Source organism: Mixophyes fleayi, chromosome 5 (genome assembly GCF_038048845.1).
Source record: "Mixophyes fleayi isolate aMixFle1 chromosome 5, aMixFle1.hap1, whole genome shotgun sequence".
In the NCBI taxonomy this organism is placed as follows: domain Eukaryota; kingdom Metazoa; phylum Chordata; class Amphibia; order Anura; family Limnodynastidae; genus Mixophyes; species Mixophyes fleayi.
Genome location: NC_134406.1, coordinates 222,698,576 through 222,716,914, shown reverse-complemented (window position 1 = coordinate 222,716,914; position 18,339 = coordinate 222,698,576). Strand labels below are relative to the sequence as shown.

At 39.1% G+C, this 18,339-nt stretch overlaps 1 protein-coding gene across 1 annotated transcript; it reads right to left on the bottom strand.

The window, feature by feature from the left end:
* Positions 1 to 7,621: 7,621 nt before the first annotated feature.
* Positions 7,622 to 17,560, bottom strand: LOC142157827 (aquaporin-4-like). The gene is made up of 4 exons (XM_075211361.1): positions 17,177 to 17,560; positions 15,931 to 16,089; positions 10,924 to 11,004; positions 7,622 to 7,900 (listed from the first exon to the last, which is right to left on the bottom strand). Exons 1-4 carry the CDS (start codon positions 17,555 to 17,557, stop codon positions 7,622 to 7,624), a joined length of 900 nt encoding a protein of 299 aa, XP_075067462.1. The 5' UTR covers positions 17,558 to 17,560.
* Positions 17,561 to 18,339: the final 779 nt, after the last annotated feature.

Sequence of the window (18,339 nt, the reverse complement as noted above, 5' to 3'; positions counted from 1 at the left end):
CATAAAAGGAGAAGAGTGCAGTGTGGGATTGTTAGAGTCATCAATCAATTCAGTGAGCATCATATTCAAGGTTAATATGTTTGCATTATTTTTTATATTAACTATTTCAAATCTACCGAAAACTAAATTTGTAATTGTGTATTTAACTTTTAGATAGAGGGAAAGCACATATCTGGGGGTAAATGTATCAAGCTGAGAGTTTTCCGGCGGGTTTAAAAAGTCGAGATGTTGCCTAAAGCAACCAATCAGATTCTAGCTGTCATTTTGTAGAATGCACTAACTAAATGATAGCTAGAATCGGATTGGCTTTTCAAACCCGCTAGAAAACTTTCAGCTTCATAAATTTACCCCCTGGTGTTATATCTATTGCTTAGATTATTAATCTAAGCAATAGATATGACAGCAGTACAGAACAGAATAAATATGAATACATTTCTGACAAAACAACAGGTAGGCTTTTATATGGGCTTATGCCATGAATAATGAATTAGCTAATGTTTATCAAATACAACTTAAAAGGGAACTATCATGATCTAAAAAAATAAAATAAAATGCTAAAATAAGAATACAAAAAAGCCAGTATGACTGTATGAATGTGACTAATCAATTTATATGCATGTCTGTCATACTGTTCATAGAAACATTTGTGTCCTGTATGACCAATGGCAATGGGTGATGATAAAATACATTCAAGACATTATTACTCTGTTTCTAGGTCAGAGTCATTGCTAAAGAAAAAGATTATTTGCTATCCATATTTAGATTTGCACATATTAAAAAATAAAACCTAGTACATCTATATCCTGGGGTTTTTCAAAGAGTCATTTGTCTAAGTAAGTGTCAGATCAGGGTATGTAGGGCTTATAATAAAACAAATTACCACCCACGGTTGACTTAAAAATAATATATTCTTGTTAGCACACAATATTTTATACTATAAATGCAGCTGTATACATCTCCTGCAATGACAATATTGTAGGGGAAGTTTTTGCTCACAAGAGAATCCAACCGCGACTCTCTAGTGTACTTGCTGCATGCTGCAGTTTTGCACTTGGTCTCCCAATGGTACATGTAGAACTCCATTGTGTAGGTCAGTTTAACACAGCACATATATGGAAATGGAAACAACTGGACAGGCGCAATCATGACATCACATTACTCCATAGTCTTTTCTTCCCTTGGACTAGTTGAAACACAAATATTTCTCTCTTCCCTACTTCTCCTTCTCCTTCTTCCCCACTATGAACACTATATAGAACACTAAGTTTGGACAATTTAAACTTGAATGACTATATGAAGAAAGTATATGGTATTTAAAGACAATACTTAGTATTTAGGGACAGTGTATATGTTATGTATGGGAGACAGTACCAGAGAATGACAGGCGTATATAGTACCAGGATTATAGGAATATACAATACCAGGTTTATGGAAGACAGTATCAGGAGTGTGGAGACAGATCAAAATATCTGGTGAATTTTTCACAATTCCTCTGTGAATGCCCAGAACCAGCTCATACACCACAGAACACAGCCACATTCAATTCATCTTTGATTGCAGAGGATATTTACTACAGCCTAAGATTTTGGGGAGGGGAAGGGGTGTATGCCCGTAGTCAATGTATAGTAAGAGTTTGCCAAACTTGATCACATGCAGCCTTCAATTCAAGCTCTGGCTACTGTCCAAAGATGATTCTTAGGGCTCGTACATGTGGATATTAAAAAAATATACCCTATATTTTGTTCCTGCTTTTATCAGAGTGTTCAAAGCCTCATCAAAGGGTAGTGTACTATATACAGTCGTAGCCAAAAGTTTTGAGAATGACACAAGTATTGGTGTCCACAAAGTTTGCTACTTCAGTGTTTTTAGACCTTTTTGTCAGATGTTGCTATGGTATTTTGACGTAAAATTACAAGCATTTCATAAGTGTCTTTTATTGATAATTATATTAAGTTTATGCAAAGAGTCAATAATTGCAGTGTTGACCCTTATTTTTGAAGACCTCTGCAATTCACCCTGGCATACTGTCAATCAACTTCTGGGCCACATACTGGCTGATAGCCACCCATTCTTGCCTATTCAATGCTTAGAGTTATCACTTTTTCCTTATGGCAAGGTGCTCCATCATGCTGGAAAAGGCATTGTTTGTCACCAAACTGTTCTTGGATGGTTGGGCGAAGTTGCTCTTAGAGAATGCTTTGGTACCATTTTTTATTCATGGCTGAATTCTTAGGCAAAATTGTGAGTGAGCCCACTCCCTTGGCTGAGAAGCAACCCCACGAATGAATGGTCTCAGGAAGCTTTACTGTTGGCATGACACAGGAGTGATGGTAGCGCTCACCTTTCCTTCTCTGGACAAGCGTTTTTTTCCAGAAGCCCCAAACAATCTGAAAGGGGATTCATCATATAACATGACTTTACCCCAGTCCTCAGTAGTCCAATCCCTGTACCTTTTGCAGAATATCAGTTTGTCCCTGATGTTTTTCCTGGAGATAAGTGGCTACTTTGCTGACCTTCTTGACACCAGGCCATCCTCCAAAAGTCTTTGCCTGACTGTGCGTGCAGATGCACTCACACCTGCCTGCTGCCATTCCTGAGCAAGCTCTGTACTGGTGGTGGTGCCCCGATCCCACAGCTGAATCAACTTTAGGAGAAGATCTTGGCGCTTGCTGGACGTTCTTGGGTGCCCTGAAGCCTTCTTTACAACTATTGAACCTCTGTCCTTGAAGTTCTTGATGATCTAACAAATGGTTGATTTAGGTGCAATCTTACCAGCAGAAATATCCTTGCCTGTGAAGCCCTTTTTGTGCAAACCAATAATGATTGCACGTGTTTCCTAGCAGATACCCATGGTTAACAGAGGAAAAACAATGATTTCAAGCACCACCCTCCTTTTAAATATGCCAGTCTATTATTCTAACTCATCAGCATGACAGAGTGATCTCCAGCCTTGTTCTCATCAACACTCTTACCTGTGTTAACGAGAGAATCACTGATGTCAGCTGGTCCTTTTTTGGCTGGGCTGAAATGCAGTGGAAATGTTGTTTTTGGGATAAAGTTCATTGTAATGGCAAAGAGGGACTTTGAAATTGATTGCAATTCATCTGATCACTCTTCATGACATTCTGGAGTATATGCTAACTGCCATCATAAAAACTGAGGCAGAAATAATATTTGTGCCATTCTCAAAACTTTTGGCCATGGCTGTACTTAATGAGAGCTCCCATATAACTCCATCATTACTAGATGCTCGGGCTCGGTTTACGGAAAGGGCTGGCAGTGTTCTTCAAAGTCTCCAGTCACATTCTACTGTTCCATAGCTCACCCACAAACAGGAGAGGTGGCAGTGTTCAGTGCTGAAACAGAAATTCAAATAAAAGGGCTGACAGTGTTCTTAAAAGTCTCTAGTCACATTCTACTGTGCCGCCCACAGCTCATCCAGTAACAGGAGAGGTAGCAGTGTTCTTTCCAGTATACAGTATACATGCCATTGCTCGGTGACAGTGCTGAACGCAAAATAATATGTTTGGCAGTGTTCTCAGAAGTCTCCAGTCACATTGTACGGTGTTATTATAGCTCACACAAAAGCGGAGCGGGGCCAGTGTTCTTGTCAAACAAAAAGACAGTTGTCAGCGCTTATCCTTTACACTGCCTATCTGTGTGTATCTAGCAAATTGAAAACATGAGGTATTAGATTATATTTTGATCAAAACATTTAAGCCTGCCTCCCAGTGTCAAGGGCGCCTCATTATATGCAGGTCCTACACTGACCTATATGCTTTAAACACCATTAGAATGCAGTTTAAATCAGATGCACTCACTTCCCAGGTATAGGAGTTTACATCTAGCAAGGGCTGGCTTGTGAGCCGCATTCAAATGTGCCTTAAATAGGCTTAATGTGGGATATACCAAGCGCAGGCTTATTTTTCTCTGGGATTTTAGAAGTGCTGGTACAGAAATCTTAAATTAATGACCCCCAGAAGCTTTAGGGATTTTGATAGTGTGACATTTTAGATGCATATTAACAGTATATAGCATAATGTAAAACATATTAAATAATGCAAGGTAATCAGCCCTGTGTCCCTCAACCACTCTGTGTCCAATTACTTCTCCCCTGTGTCTATCCACCTTTCTCATGTCTCCTGTGTTTATTCGCCGATCCCTAATGTCTTCCATGTTCCGACATTTTCCTCATGTGTCCTTATTGGTTTTCTTTCTCTGTCTACTCTCTCCATGTGCCCTGATCTTCAACCCAGGCAACCTCCTGCCTTTCTTTCTCCCCACATGATCTGTGCCTCACCCCCTGCTCCTCTCACCACCTTATTTAGCTCTTGCTTCTCTCACTCCATCCCTTCCCTATCGCTTTAGTATATCTATACTTGTTCCTGTTTTTATATTGCCCTCTCATTAGTGAATTCTGAATCAGGAATATATAAAATACATGTTTTAGGTTCTCACATATTTTTTTACACAAGTAGCCAGTTGGGGGAAGTGAGATATATGTGTGTGTGGGGGGGGGGGGGGGGGGGGGAGCTTAATTTAATCCAAATGACAAGACTAAACACCAGCTGAGGCAGTCAAATAAAAAGAATAGTTATCTCATTTTATTAGTGTGCCTTAACTAGTGTCCTCTTCCACAATACTCCAACGTGAAATAAAATGATGTAAGCGTCACTGCTGACTGACGAACAAGCTGCATATTAAAGAGCTTTGTGTAAAACAGGCAGAATACCCTGTACATGTAGAGAAGCTGCCAGTGTTCTCCATCTATGTGCTCCTCTGCATTTTCTTCCTTTTGTCAACCTAAGCAAGCTGGTGGGTAGGCTGGTTGGCTGGCCGGTAGGGCGCCCTGAGCTGTGCACTCTTCCTTCTCCCCTTCTGAACTTACCCCTTGCACCCTCCCTGTCCACCACCCCACAAAGGACCCGCTCATTTACGTAACCCTGAGACAGCAGTGTCTGCAGATCTTATGCTCACATGCTCTACAAGCAAAGTACCCGCTTGTGTTCAGCTTGAAAGGAAGGGAGAAGAGGAAGTACCTGTATGTCTGAACGGCCCACTTTGAGAACTGCTGCCACCACATTATGCAGCGCTTTACAGAAAATATTATTCACATCTGTCCCTGCCCCATTAGAGCTTACTGTCAATATTCTCTACCACAGACACTTGGGTCCAATTTTGCAGCAGCCAACTAAACTACCACTATATTTTTGAATGGAGGAAAGAAACTGGACTGAGAGGAACCTTATGCAAACACAGGACAATATATAAACGTCAAAAAGATTGTGCCCTATTCAGAATCGAACCCATGGTGCCAGCGCTGTGAGACAGCAATGCAACCACTGTTGCCACCATGTCAGATGTTTCTATAACTGTAATATGGAAATTCAATTTCCAGAGGTATGTATTTATGAATACAGTTCAGTTAATTATACAGCTATACAAAATAAAATCACTTTAGGATAATAATAATAATAATAATAAATAATAATAATAATAATATTACTCAACTGTTCCTTTCAGGCATATTTTTAGGTCAAACCATTAAAATTGTAAATTGGTTTCTGATGTTACAGTTAGCTAAATTGGACAATCCTTTCAAAATCAATTGGTTCACCATTATATATGACTTTCACAGATACATACTTAATGTATCAGGACTTTTTCTGACCTCACGGCTATTTATAGATATTTGCTTGAACTAAAAGTTCATCTATATGTAACTGGTTAAATAAAAAAACTTTACAGATAAAAACAAACTTGTATCTGTGTTGATACCACTAGTAGGTTGGGCTGGTGCCCTTAAAGGTCTCAAAAATCCTTAAAAAATAAACTTAAATAAGGGTGGATAATACAAAATATTAGTCATTGAAGAGGAACATTGGTTCAGGCTGTTTAGTCTCAAGGGTGATCGCTTAATGAATCCATGGTCATACAATGTGTGTTTCTGACACCTAGAGCAATGAATGGTCTGCTCCACCATAATTCAGGGCATAAAGAATAAGGTTTTTGTATAACTATCCATGATTCAATTGTTCCTTGAGACAACTGATAAACTAAACAATTGCTTGGAGGAAGTGTTTGACACTTGATCACAATTCGCAGATGGTTAATTAGCCCAGCTCTTAGGCTTAGAATGATACATACAGGATAAGAAGTGGGAGGAGATTTTGGTTAGTTCAGCTGTTACATTAAGGCCACAGGGATGATTATGGTTAGATCATCTGGGCTTCAGAGTGTGCGGTGCTCTGAAGTTGGAGGCCCATTGGGAAGAGAATGTAGCATGTTACAATAAAGCCAGCAAACATTCCCAAGTGGAATTATGTTTTGTTTTTTCTTAAAGTTTAATTATCATTACTCCTATCGATATAGCAGCGACATACACTTCAGTGCTATACACACAGGAGACAAATTGAATATACCAGTATAATAATACTGGCACATACAATAAAACAAAGGTGAAGGGGCCTGATTGCTAAAATGTTCCTTCTAAAACTGATGCAGAATTAAATTATTTTTACTTTTCAAATCTGCCTGACCAGTAACCTTCAAGTACCATTTTGTTATGTGATCACGGACAATAAATAGTTTACCTTTGAGAAGACATTGACACAGATTGATGCAAGAAGCCTTTCCACAGTGATTCATCTTATATGTAAGCTTAGTGACTATTTAAGATATAGTTTATTAAATTACAACATTCGCCAAAATCAACAAATAAAATGCTGTTACCTTTGGGAACTCAGAATATTTCAAAGACACAAAGTTTCAGTGTTTTCGAAACAACACCAGCTTCACTGCCTGTCCTTGTGTTCTAATATTTCTCTTCCTTTGAAGAATGTTTCCCTCCTGTACCATGTTAACACACTTCATACATCTAAGAGTTCATGTCCCCCCTTTCCCTTCTCTGCCTCAAAATATACATATAAGATCCTTAAGTCTATCCAGGTAAGTTTTATGTAAGCCATGCACCATTTTAGTTGCCCTTCTTGGTACAGTCTCCTGGAATTTGGTTTCCAGAACTGAACACAGTATTCTAGATGAGGCTGTACAATGACCTATACAGTGGCATTATAACTTCTTTCTTTCTGCTACCGATTCCGCTTCCTCTGCAACCAAGCATCTGGCCTGCCTTTCTCATTGCTTTGTTACATTGCTTACCTGCCTTTAAGTCACCTGAAATTGTGACTCCTAGATCCCTTTCCTCGTCAGTAGTTTCCATTATAGTGTCATTAATACTATATTTAGCCTTTGGGCTAAAAACTGCACCTGGGACCACTTTCTTGAGTAGACAAGTAATGGGACCTCTGCAAAGAAGACCAGCTATGCTAAGTTCAGTGGACCATTCTATCTCTTCTGTGTCCTGGCACTGCAACTATTTTTATAGTTTATTTGTGAATCAATTCAATGATAATTAACAGCTGTCATTGAGATTTGTCTACTCTAATAAAAATATATATGAAAAGGGCTAATGGTGTTTTTGCCATGTATTACCTATGAGTTTAGTAATTTAGTTGTTTTTTATGTTAATCCACAAGCGAGTATATGTATAACAATAACTTAAATATATTTCTTTATATTTACCTTTGATCTGGAAAAACAATCTACCTAATACTGCACTTTACACTGTAGATAATATTTCACTCCCAGAGTCTTTCCCTTTTTCCCCTTCCTCTTGGTCAATGTCGATAACATGGATGGCCCCTGTCTTGAGGATTAGGTCACTGGTATCAACCTGACTTCTGTTGTCATCCACTTCTATGTATTTTCCTTTTGTCTTCTGTTTAGCTCTCCTAAGGGCTTCCTTCAAATGTTGCTTGAGTTCAATGTCAGGACAATATATATAATCATAGGCAGCACTAGCACAGATTGCTCCAAGAATTGGTCCGATCCAATAAATCTACAGCACAAAAATATGCATAATAAATATTTATCTGTTATAAAATGATCGGTAGTAACAAATGTACCACTCCAGACCCAAATACATTCTGGTTGGATGACTCTTTAAGTTCAGTACAATGCAATTAATTAATTTGCTTAACTTAAAAATGTAATAATGTATTATTTACTAAACAGCGGACATGCCAGATATTTGTATAAATATAAAATAAAGTTTAACCTAACGAAACTCCACCTATGTGGACATAGCTCAGAGAGGCATTTCAAAGCCAGCAGCTGGAGCTGGGAAGTTGCGTTTTGGGGAAGCTCCAGAGAAAGCAGCAATTCCTGGGAGAAAGACCTGGAAGATGGAGCTTCATCCAGATCCTCCCCAGAAGAGTCCCCAGGCTGTAAGGCTTGTAGCGCCTCCAGCTTCTTCATCAGCAGGGAGCCAGCCTGGAAAAAATTGAAGGCCTTAGACATGAAAAATAAGGCAAAGTCCTGGGCATCCTAGTGTGGTTGCTCCTCCAGTAGTGAGCTTGGCCCAGGAATAGTTCCAGATTGCAGCTGAGCAGTACAGGTGTGGCCCTTATCACCAGGAAACGGCTGTTTGCTAAGGAGGTAGCCGAAAACCTTGAGACTACCTTAAACAGAAGCATTAAGTCTGGGCTGCCAGTTCCTGAACTGGGGGCCATGTTGAATACCTCTTGCATTTCTTCCAAAGCGGGGTGAAGGCGGCATGGATGATGGCTCCAGCAAATTGAGGAAAAAAGGGCAGAGAGCATGAGTGGGAATAACACTGATACTACAGGATCTGATGATGCTGTGATTACAGCAAAGGAGGCAGAGGTGACCCAAGTGAAAAAGAATATTGCAGTAAAGTGGAGAGAGAAGAGCCGTGCGTTCAGTTATGACCATGTAATTTACACTTGCAAGATTAATGACATGATGGAAATCTTAAATGAAAAAGGGAGAAATCTAGAGGTGTCTACAGAGTGGAGAAAGATACATAGAGATGAGAGTGCATCAAAGAAACAGAGGACGTTAGCAAGCCAAACCCACAAAAGATCGGTGACTGAAGAGGTGCTATCCTTGAAGAGAGACAGTGGATTACAGGATGTGGTTGCCTCACAGAAGCTTATTTCATCAGCATAGTAATCCTTAAATTTATCAGGGGATGAGGAACTAATTATTGAGGAAGGCCAAGAGAATACTGTGCTTTAATTAATAGTAGAGATGGAAGATGATATGGACACAAGCGCACAGTTGGTGGGTGGTGAGTGTGAGGGCCTGAGTCATTAAGGCAAGCAAAGGAGTAAATGTTCTCTGGGACAAACCATGTTACAATGTAAGGGGTGCAAATCAGTTTATTATTTTGTACATAAGTTAAATACTGGCTGTTTTTTCATCTAGCACACAAATACTTGCTATCTTTATTATTACATTGAAATATAAAGTTGATCTAGGACATGCCCTACCCAAACTATAAATCTGCCTCACATTTTAAATTTACCTCCCCCTCCAATACAACATGGTTTAGCCCAGGTGCAAATGTTACTCCTTTTTTATGCTTTACTCTCCTTAATGACTCAGGCCCTGAGAGTCTGGGACTCAAAAGTTCTAATATTGATAGTACTATTATTATTGCTGAAAACCTCAATGACAGTCAGCTGCCTGTGAAAGATAACAGTGGTATAGCAAATGTTAACGTGTTTACTTAAATAAAGGAAATTGCTGTGAAGTGTAACAGCAGTGAAACAAAATCAGAGAAGACATAAGCCCACGCTCGGTTATTCCCATATTATACATGGTATCAGCTGCTTGGTAAAATAAATGCTTTATATGTATACATAACAAAAAGACAGTTGTTGTCAGTACTTGACCTTAACACTGCATATGTGTGTGAATCTAGAAAACTGTAAACATAAGGCATTGGTTAATAATTTGATAAAAAGTGGTGGTACTATATTCCTCGGAGTTTGAGTTCTTTGTGGTACTGAGTCTCTGGTTGTGGGTTCAGGTCCTACCTGTTCCTAGGTCCAGGTTCCAGTCCATTAGGTCCAGATTCCAGTCATTTATTCCAGTATGGAGTCCAGTCCAGCATTCCTCCTCCTAACTTCTGGTATACAGCAATAGAGTTACCCTTATGAGTAAGACATTATCCGGTCTCCCAGTTTCCACTACATCCCTGCCACAGCTAGTCTCAAGGGTCCCGAGACGGATCCCAGAAACACTATTGCTGTGACAGCGCCTTTGATGGTGGCACATGTTGCATCACCCTAGTTGCGGTCCTAACAAGATGCAATGGTAATGATGACAATTTGTAGCAGTAGTTAGCTGCTTCCCATTGGCTGATTGCATTTGGATCACTTCCACAGAGTACTTAATTCATCTTTGTCTGTCTGTGTCTGTGTGAGTGTGTGTCTATATTAGGGAATTTAGACTGTAAGCTCCAATGGGGCAGGGACTGATGTGAATGAGTTCTCTGTACAGCGCTGCGGAATTAGTGGCGCTATATAAATAAATGATGATGATGATGATGATGATTAGTGTGGTTGCTATATTATATGAGCTTGCAGCAGTCTATTTGCATTATCTAATTGTTATTTCCATTTGGGATACAACAAAAAGGAAAATTCCCATTTATTTTTAAAGGGGAAAACAATTGATTTATAGAATTTATAGTTAAGTATTTAATTTTTATTTATTTTTGATTATTTTCAGTACCCAAAAAAAGTGGGAGAAAGTTTTTTTTGCTGGAGAAAAATATTCTTTCTCTGTAGAAAAATGGCTTTATGTTGTGTAAAAGAGGCATTTCTACATTGGACATCGCCTTTACAAATGAGTATCACTTGTTCATGCTTAGACTGTTAGAAAGCAAATATTATTTCAGAAAAGTTATATATATATATATATATATTACACACATAATATATATATATATATATATATATATATATACACACACACATATATATACACATATATATACAGATATATATATATATATATACATATATATGACCCATAGAATTAGAAAATTACCCAGTGGTTTTCCCATTTCCATAGAATGACAGCAGGTCCGAGGGATCTTGCTGGATTCATGCTGGCTCCGGTGTAGTTTATCTTAAAAAGAAAAGATAGGTAGTAACAATGTTAAAAAAAAAGTGGACACATCAAGCAGTGGCGGCAGGCATTTTGTGTGCTAAACAATTCATGAGAGTACAGGCTGCAAAGTTACAGTATGAAGTAGTCAAATTACTAAGGGAAAATAACAAATAAATATATATTATAACAATCAGGTTGACTAAAGATTAAATACATGAATATATGCTCATAATATAGAATTTTCAGAGTAATATTTCAGTTGTAAAAGATGGATTGTTGCCTTTTTTTCCCATGTATATGTTTTCTATATATTATATAGCAGTACATAATTTTAAAACAAATGTGTGAACTCTTCGTTGTGGCGCTCCACTCAATATACAGCCACGTACATACACAGAGATTCCACTAAACATATAATGAAAACATATGACAATAAAAACAAATACGTACATAGGCACTTATTCTGTGACACAAGAGATTAGGAGAGGCTCCTACAGCCCATCGTACTGTGTCTATGTAGCTGTGTAGTTCTCAATTCTGAAATGGAACTCACAAAGCAAAGAGAAAAAAAGAAAAACATATGGTGTTGTATGTCCAATATAAAGCATTGAATAGTCTAACACCAATTGGATTTTGTCACACCAGGCTCTCAGGTCCTGTCACTTACCCCTCTGCTGTCTTTCTAAGCTGTCCCTGTGGTCCTCAGGCGCTGCTGGTTTCAGATCTTTCTGCAAGATGCTGCCCAGTCTGTCTCCACTCCAGAGATCCCTCCAAAATGAGTGTATGGGCGCAGCCATCTTGGATTCGGTCACATGAATCCTCTCAGCCAATCAGGGGATAGCAGTCTTCACTCCAGGATTCCCTCCAAAACCAGTTCCTGAGAGCTGCCATTTTGGACCTAGTCACCTTCTCCATCCCAGCAACTCAGAGTGCTGGTTCAGCCCAGCTGACCACAGACTCCAATTAGGAAACAACAGCTAGTATAAAAGGACTTCATGGAGCCCTTACCTGTTACCGGTGCAATGTAGTATTTTAAAATGCCAACCTGGTTCCCAGCAGTCTGCAGTCTTTTCTATTGCTCCAGCTCAGACAGTGCAGTCTGCATTCAAGTTCCAGTTCAGCTACATTTTGGTTCCAGCATTCCGATTCTGCAATCCAGTTCCAGCCTGGTCTCCTCTGCTAGTCTGTCACCACCTGTACTAGTCCTTTCATTTACATGCAAAGAAACATAATCAGGCCACCCAGCTTTGTGTATTCAGCCTAACTCCAGAGACACCACCCAGTCTCGGAACAGACAGATCCTCAGATGTAACAGATCTAAGGTAACCCTTCTTCCTTCATCGTGAACTATAAAAATACAGATGCAATCTTCACTGGTGTTCTTTGTATAATCAGAACCTTTAGGACCTATGCTTACAGTATGGAATATAATGTTGCAACTTCAAATCTCCATATCATTATGGTAAATGGGTCATTTGAAGATGGACACACTACAAACATATAAAAGAATGGAAATAGTGCATTATCTTTAATATATGATAAAATCAGCAATACTAGATCAACTTACAAATGCAGGTAAAATATTATAATAAAATTAATGATGGGACTGTTACCGGATATTCCTGAAGTAAACAGCATGCATAAATGTACAGATTGGTGACGCACTCTTGTAGAAGATGATTATTCTCAAGATGCCCAACACTCCTGGAAACCAGTAAGGGTAAAATCACATCCAACGCATTTCAACTCTTCCTGTGAGTCTTTGTCAAGGCTGACATGCATACAGATCATCCCCATATTTATATATATATTTTAATAAGCCGGATTGTTACATAATATACACTGATCAGTCACAACATTAAAACCACCTGACTAATATTGTGTAGGTCCCGTCATGCCATCAAAGCAGCTCTGACCCATTGAGGCATGGACTCCACAAGACCTCTGAAGCTGTCCTGTGGTATCTGGCACCAAGATGTTAGCAGCAGATTTTCCTGGAAATTTCGAGGTGGGATTTGTTTTTCCAGTCATCCTACAAATGGTCAATCGGATTAAGATCTTCGGAATTTCAATTACATTTTTACACTGTGGCACATTATCCTGCTGAAAGAGGCCACTGCTTTTGAGGAATATCATTGCCATAAAAGTGTGTACTTGGTGTGCAACAATGTTTATGTCGGTGTTACATGACAAATTAACATCCATATGAATGCCAAGACCCAAGGTTTCCCAGGAGAACATTACCCGGAGCATCACACTGTCTCTGCCTGCTTGCCTTGTCCACACGCATGTCCACATGATTCAAAGGACAGGCCACCTTATTCCATTGCTCCATGGTCCAGTTCTGGAGCTCACATGCCAATTGTAGGAGCTGTCAGCAGTGAACAATGGTCAGCATGGGCACTCTGACCAGTCTGCCAGCATTAACTTTTTCAGCAAAGTTCATTGCAAAACACATGTTATTTAAAGGAGAAGAATGCATAAGCAAAGGTGACTAACATGTAATCAGAACTGCCCACCCATTAATCTTGTGGGATGCTGACTATATGGGGGTAGATTTACTAAACCTTCTAAAATAAAAAACTGGAGGTGTTGCCCATAGCAACTAATCAGATTCTACATATCATTTTCTAGAATGTACTAGATAAATCTTAGCTAGAACACTATGGGCAACACCTCCACTTTTCCTTTTAAGAAGCTTTAGTAAATTTATCCCAGGGTAGAGAGTTTAACAGTTACTTGTTTTTTGGGAGCCAGGGGGATTATTTATTAAAGGGAGATATGCCCTAAATTATGTGAAAATGGCAATCTGTCTAAACTGTACACCTACTTGTTGAAAGACCACACCTCTTTTGATCTACAAAAATCAAGACTGTTCTGCAAATGTGCTTACAGCTTGGAGGTATGGGGCTATATATTATTATCCTACTAAGATAAATAAGTAATTTCCAGGGACAGTCATAGTTTTTAAATTTTTGTCCCTGGTAATGTTCTCATTTCTCAATATAGGGTAAAATGTACAGTTCAATGTCTCTTATACTGTCTGTATCCTTGATGCAATACTTGGTACCTCCTCTTTTTCTGTAGCCTTTAACAATGTTTAGTAAATGTGTCTCAAAGACAACTGTAGTGGTGGGTAAGTTGAACCAGTGGTGGGCAAGTTGATAGACTTTGGCATATAACTTTTAAAAATGCACGCTAAAGATGAACAGTAAAACGACATTTTACATGTTATTCATGTGTCACCTGCAGTAGATTGGAGATTTTCACTGGTGTGCTATGCAGGGCCGGTGCTAGGGTCCTTGGCGCCCTAGGCACATTTACGTCAACTGAAGTAATATATCCAGTAAATAAGAGTGGTAGTAGTAGTGCAGAGTAATATATACAGCAGAAATAGTAATGCTCAGTGGTAGCAATAAAGCCCAAAAATATCACTGATAATGCCCTATAATTGTTAAGGCTCATGACCACCAAGAGGAGCTTTTAGAACAGATAAAGGTGAGGTCTTCAACTTTAGCTGCCGCCTTTCCTGTAGATTTTTATGTGCTCACACGTACTCAGATGCCCCCAGGTCTTAAGCTCAGGGTAGTAAAAGTTCATCAATGATGGCTGTAGCACAGATGGAACCGGAGGAGCTGGCCCAAACTGGAACAGGTGGTCAGTGGCAGGTCAGGGTGATGGGCTCGTAACAGTCAGGCAAGTCGATATCCAAGCAGAGGTCAGGGTCACAAGTGAAACAGCAAAGTCCAGAATCCAAGCCAAAAGGTCAAGGCAACAGGCAGACAGGCAAGGTCCAAGGTACAAGCAAGGGTCACAACAGAAGATCAGGCAAACAGGAATCCAACAGCAGGTCAGCAACAACACAGGACTGTAAACGCTATAACCGGCAGGGAGGTCAAGCCCTCCCTGCCTTAAATACAGATAGCAGACCCTGCCTACAAGTATCCCCAGAGGCTGACTAATAAATAAATGACTATATTATATAGCCCACAGGCTGTTACTAATATGCACACACGTCCGGCTGCCCAGCGTTGCCGGGACACGGCGCTGCTTCAGAAAGCGCCCCGACCGCCTCCATGGCAACGGTTGGGGCGCTTTCTAAAGCAGTGCATTAGGTACTGCAATCCTCTCCCTGATCTACGAGAGTCAAGGATCAACTGAATGATATATTCTTGGCGGCCCTCTACCTCCACTGCATGAGGAACCACCACTCATTTAGGAAACATATCCTTCTCTAGGTTTAAGAAGGGAAATGTGGAACACTGGATGGATCCAAAATGAGGGTGATAGCCTTATCCTGTGCACTACTGGGCTTATATTCCCACTGATTGGATACAGACTAATGTTCCTTTACTCAGTATGAGGCATTTTCAGGGTGCTGTTTTCACTGGTCTGTAAACCTTTTTGGCTAGCTACTACTGTCTTCAGCTGCTCCTGCAGCCTTTTCCGAGACCCTGGAGATCCTGCACATGTTTGTCTGCTGAAGGATCCCCATAGGTGGCTTGTGAAGACTGAATGACCACCAGATGGAACCCATGGTTGACATAAAAGGGAAATAACCATGTGGAGTCCTGCAACAGGTTGTTCAAGAGAACTCTGCCTACGCAAGCAGACATCCTGGGCATACATGACAAAGCACCGCATGACCTGTTTGAGGGATTGGTTGACACACTCCGTCTGTCGTTCGAATGGAGGTGTTACCCAGAGGAGAAGTGGAGTTAAACTGGTTTTAAATTGATCACCGCCAGTGGCCAATTACAGGCCAGTGGTGTATAATAAACCCCATGCCAAATGCAATTGTGCTACTAACAATAAAATAATGTATTTATAAATGAAAACACAGTTATCTCAGAATAGCATTGCATACAGTATGAAAATACTCAGATATCACTTAAAAGTGGATCCAAAATCAATGTATAATTTTCATATATCATTGTTACTTACTGCAAATAAATGTCCTATTACAACAGAAATTCCAATTGCAAGTGCAGGAGATTTTTCATTATTCTTTGGATCACAGCTTGCACAAATGGTAAAAACTAACTGGAATGTAATTATAAGTTCTATTAAGAGTCCGTGACCTACAGAAAGCCTTTCATTTATCTGTTGTTGAGAGAAATAATATGAAAACAGTGTAAACATTTCTGTGCAAATATTTTTGTGGAAAAAAGCTGCATAACAAAACAGAATAAATTTTGTTGATAGATGATCATTATTTTATTAAAAGTTAATTATTGATTGGTTCATTTTGATAACTTCTAACCAAGTATTTATGAGAATGCAGTCTATCAATTCCAGTGAAATTACGGACGTATTTCATAACGAATATTCATGTATATGCAAGTGCAATGAGGGACTACAAGTGCCTGGAATCTTTGCTGTAAACCAGAAGTACTATATACAAATACTGATGAAATACAGTTAAAAATGAAAATAGTTTATGGCTATAGCACTGTTCAAGCACTAACAGGAGAGAGAGAGAGAGATTTCTACACCTATAAAAGTTACATTTTGGAGGAAATGCCAATGTGAAATCTCCTGTGGTTGCTCTTCAGGTACTGATTCCTAATGAATTGGTAGGTTGTAATTTCAAGAACATTGGTTCAATCCACAAAATGACTGCCTCCGCATGTGTAGGCAACATGTGCACTTAAGGGGCCAGTGTACTGATTGAGCATTTGACTAAAATGAATCTAGTGACATCATTTGACACCTACCAATGATCAGAGATAAGCCTTAGCCACAACGGGATCCCGCTGAATGAAAATATGTGTGCATGAGAACCATAGTCAGCTCCAAGTTAACTTTCACATCCTTGGGCAGGGTACATCTGCATTCTCGTGAGAAAAGTATGTAATTTAATGTGACGCACTCTAGAGGGACAGCAGGATGGGGAAGGAACTTATTCACTTATTTTTTCGTAACTTTTCTAAGTCAGGTCATCAGCGAGGCACCCGGACTTCCCCCACCTGTTTATAATATAACCTCTCTCCCTCCACAGTACCTCCTTCTGTCCCCTATGTACTTCTCAATATACAGCATTGATGCAAGATGTGTTACATGGTGATCGTAAACAATGTTCATTTAGAATCTAGCAACTTCAATAGACTTTTCTGTCTCTAGCACCTTATGCCTAAAAAGTCAGTTATGTCTTCCTAAGCTTCATAACTTTAAAAAGATATATATTTACCACTGTTACACCTAGGGGTCCAATAACATTGAGCGGTGTAATAAGGTATAGAAGTCCAGCTCCCAAGACGGCTCCAAGGCATTGTGCAGTGATATAAAATATTGACTTGGCAAGTGTTATTTTCCGTGTGCAAACAAGGGCAATAGTCACAGCAGGATTTAAGTGCGCACCACTGATGTTTCCAAAGCAATGCACCATTGTAACAATGCCAAATCCAAAGCAAAGTGATATCTGTACTATATCTGTTAGATGAGGGCTGTCCTCAGATCCCCAATTGATTGTTGAACCAAGACCAAGAAGGATAAAAATTAGAGTAGCCAAAAATTCTCCAGAGACGGCTTTCCAGAATGCCTGTGTCCATACACCTTTAAAAGCCACCATGATGATTTTATTTATAGACTAAATTCCTGGCACAGAAAAAAGAAGATTTCTTTTTATTGCCGCCTCTTTAACAATATAATCATTGACATGTGTCGATGAGTGGTGCATCTTATATGATCATTCAAATATATAATTCGGTCAATATTGTTTTTGTTACTGACATTTTGGAGATGCTGCAGGTTTAAGCACAGTGCATGAGAATGGTTAGTAACATGATCAACATCTGCTACACATGAATGAAATGTACAATATGAAGCTTTATCCATACATGGGTCAAAATAGCTAGCAGAACATGACTTTTTCAACCATTAAAACAGGATTTGCCAGACAATTATGCTATAACTGTTTCCTGGTTTTTGAGGGAGTTGAGCATCAGTTTATCATAACATAGGAGTAAAACAGTATCACCACTCTAATGCTGAATATGTCAGATCCAATAAAATAATAAGCAGTGTATAAAGATAAATATATGAAAGAACAAATATTTACTATACTTATTTATTAAAGTGTTGAAATTGTTGTTTAGTGTGTGTTTTGGTTTCCTGTTTGTTTCATATTTTTCAATGCCATTTTTTTTTGTCTAAAACAAATATAATTTGTTTGAAGATGTTTTATTATTTATCAGTATGTTTGATGGCTGAACTGGGATTCTGTGTTAAAATAATATCTGTAATAAAGCTACAATTTGTCCAAAAAATGTGTGTATGAGATTTTTGTTCTATTTTCATGACTAGAAATACAAATTGAAGGTCCTGGCCTTTTAAAGATTCAGTTCTGATGGC

What these genes read in the sequence shown, in the direction of transcription:
- LOC142157827 (XM_075211361.1), bottom strand. Translation starts at nt 17,557, where the DNA reads ATGGTGGCTTTTAAAGGTGTATGGACACAGGCATTCTGGAAAGCCGTC. An exon ending in TAATAGGACATTTATTTGCA is followed by an intron (nt 11,005 to 15,930) that starts GTAAGTAACAAT and finishes TTTCTTTTTAAG; the next exon opens with ATAAACTACACCGGAGCCAG. An exon ending in GGAAATGGGAAAACCACTGG is followed by an intron (nt 7,901 to 10,923) that starts GTAATTTTCTAA and finishes TTTGTGCTGTAG; the next exon opens with ATTTATTGGATCGGACCAAT.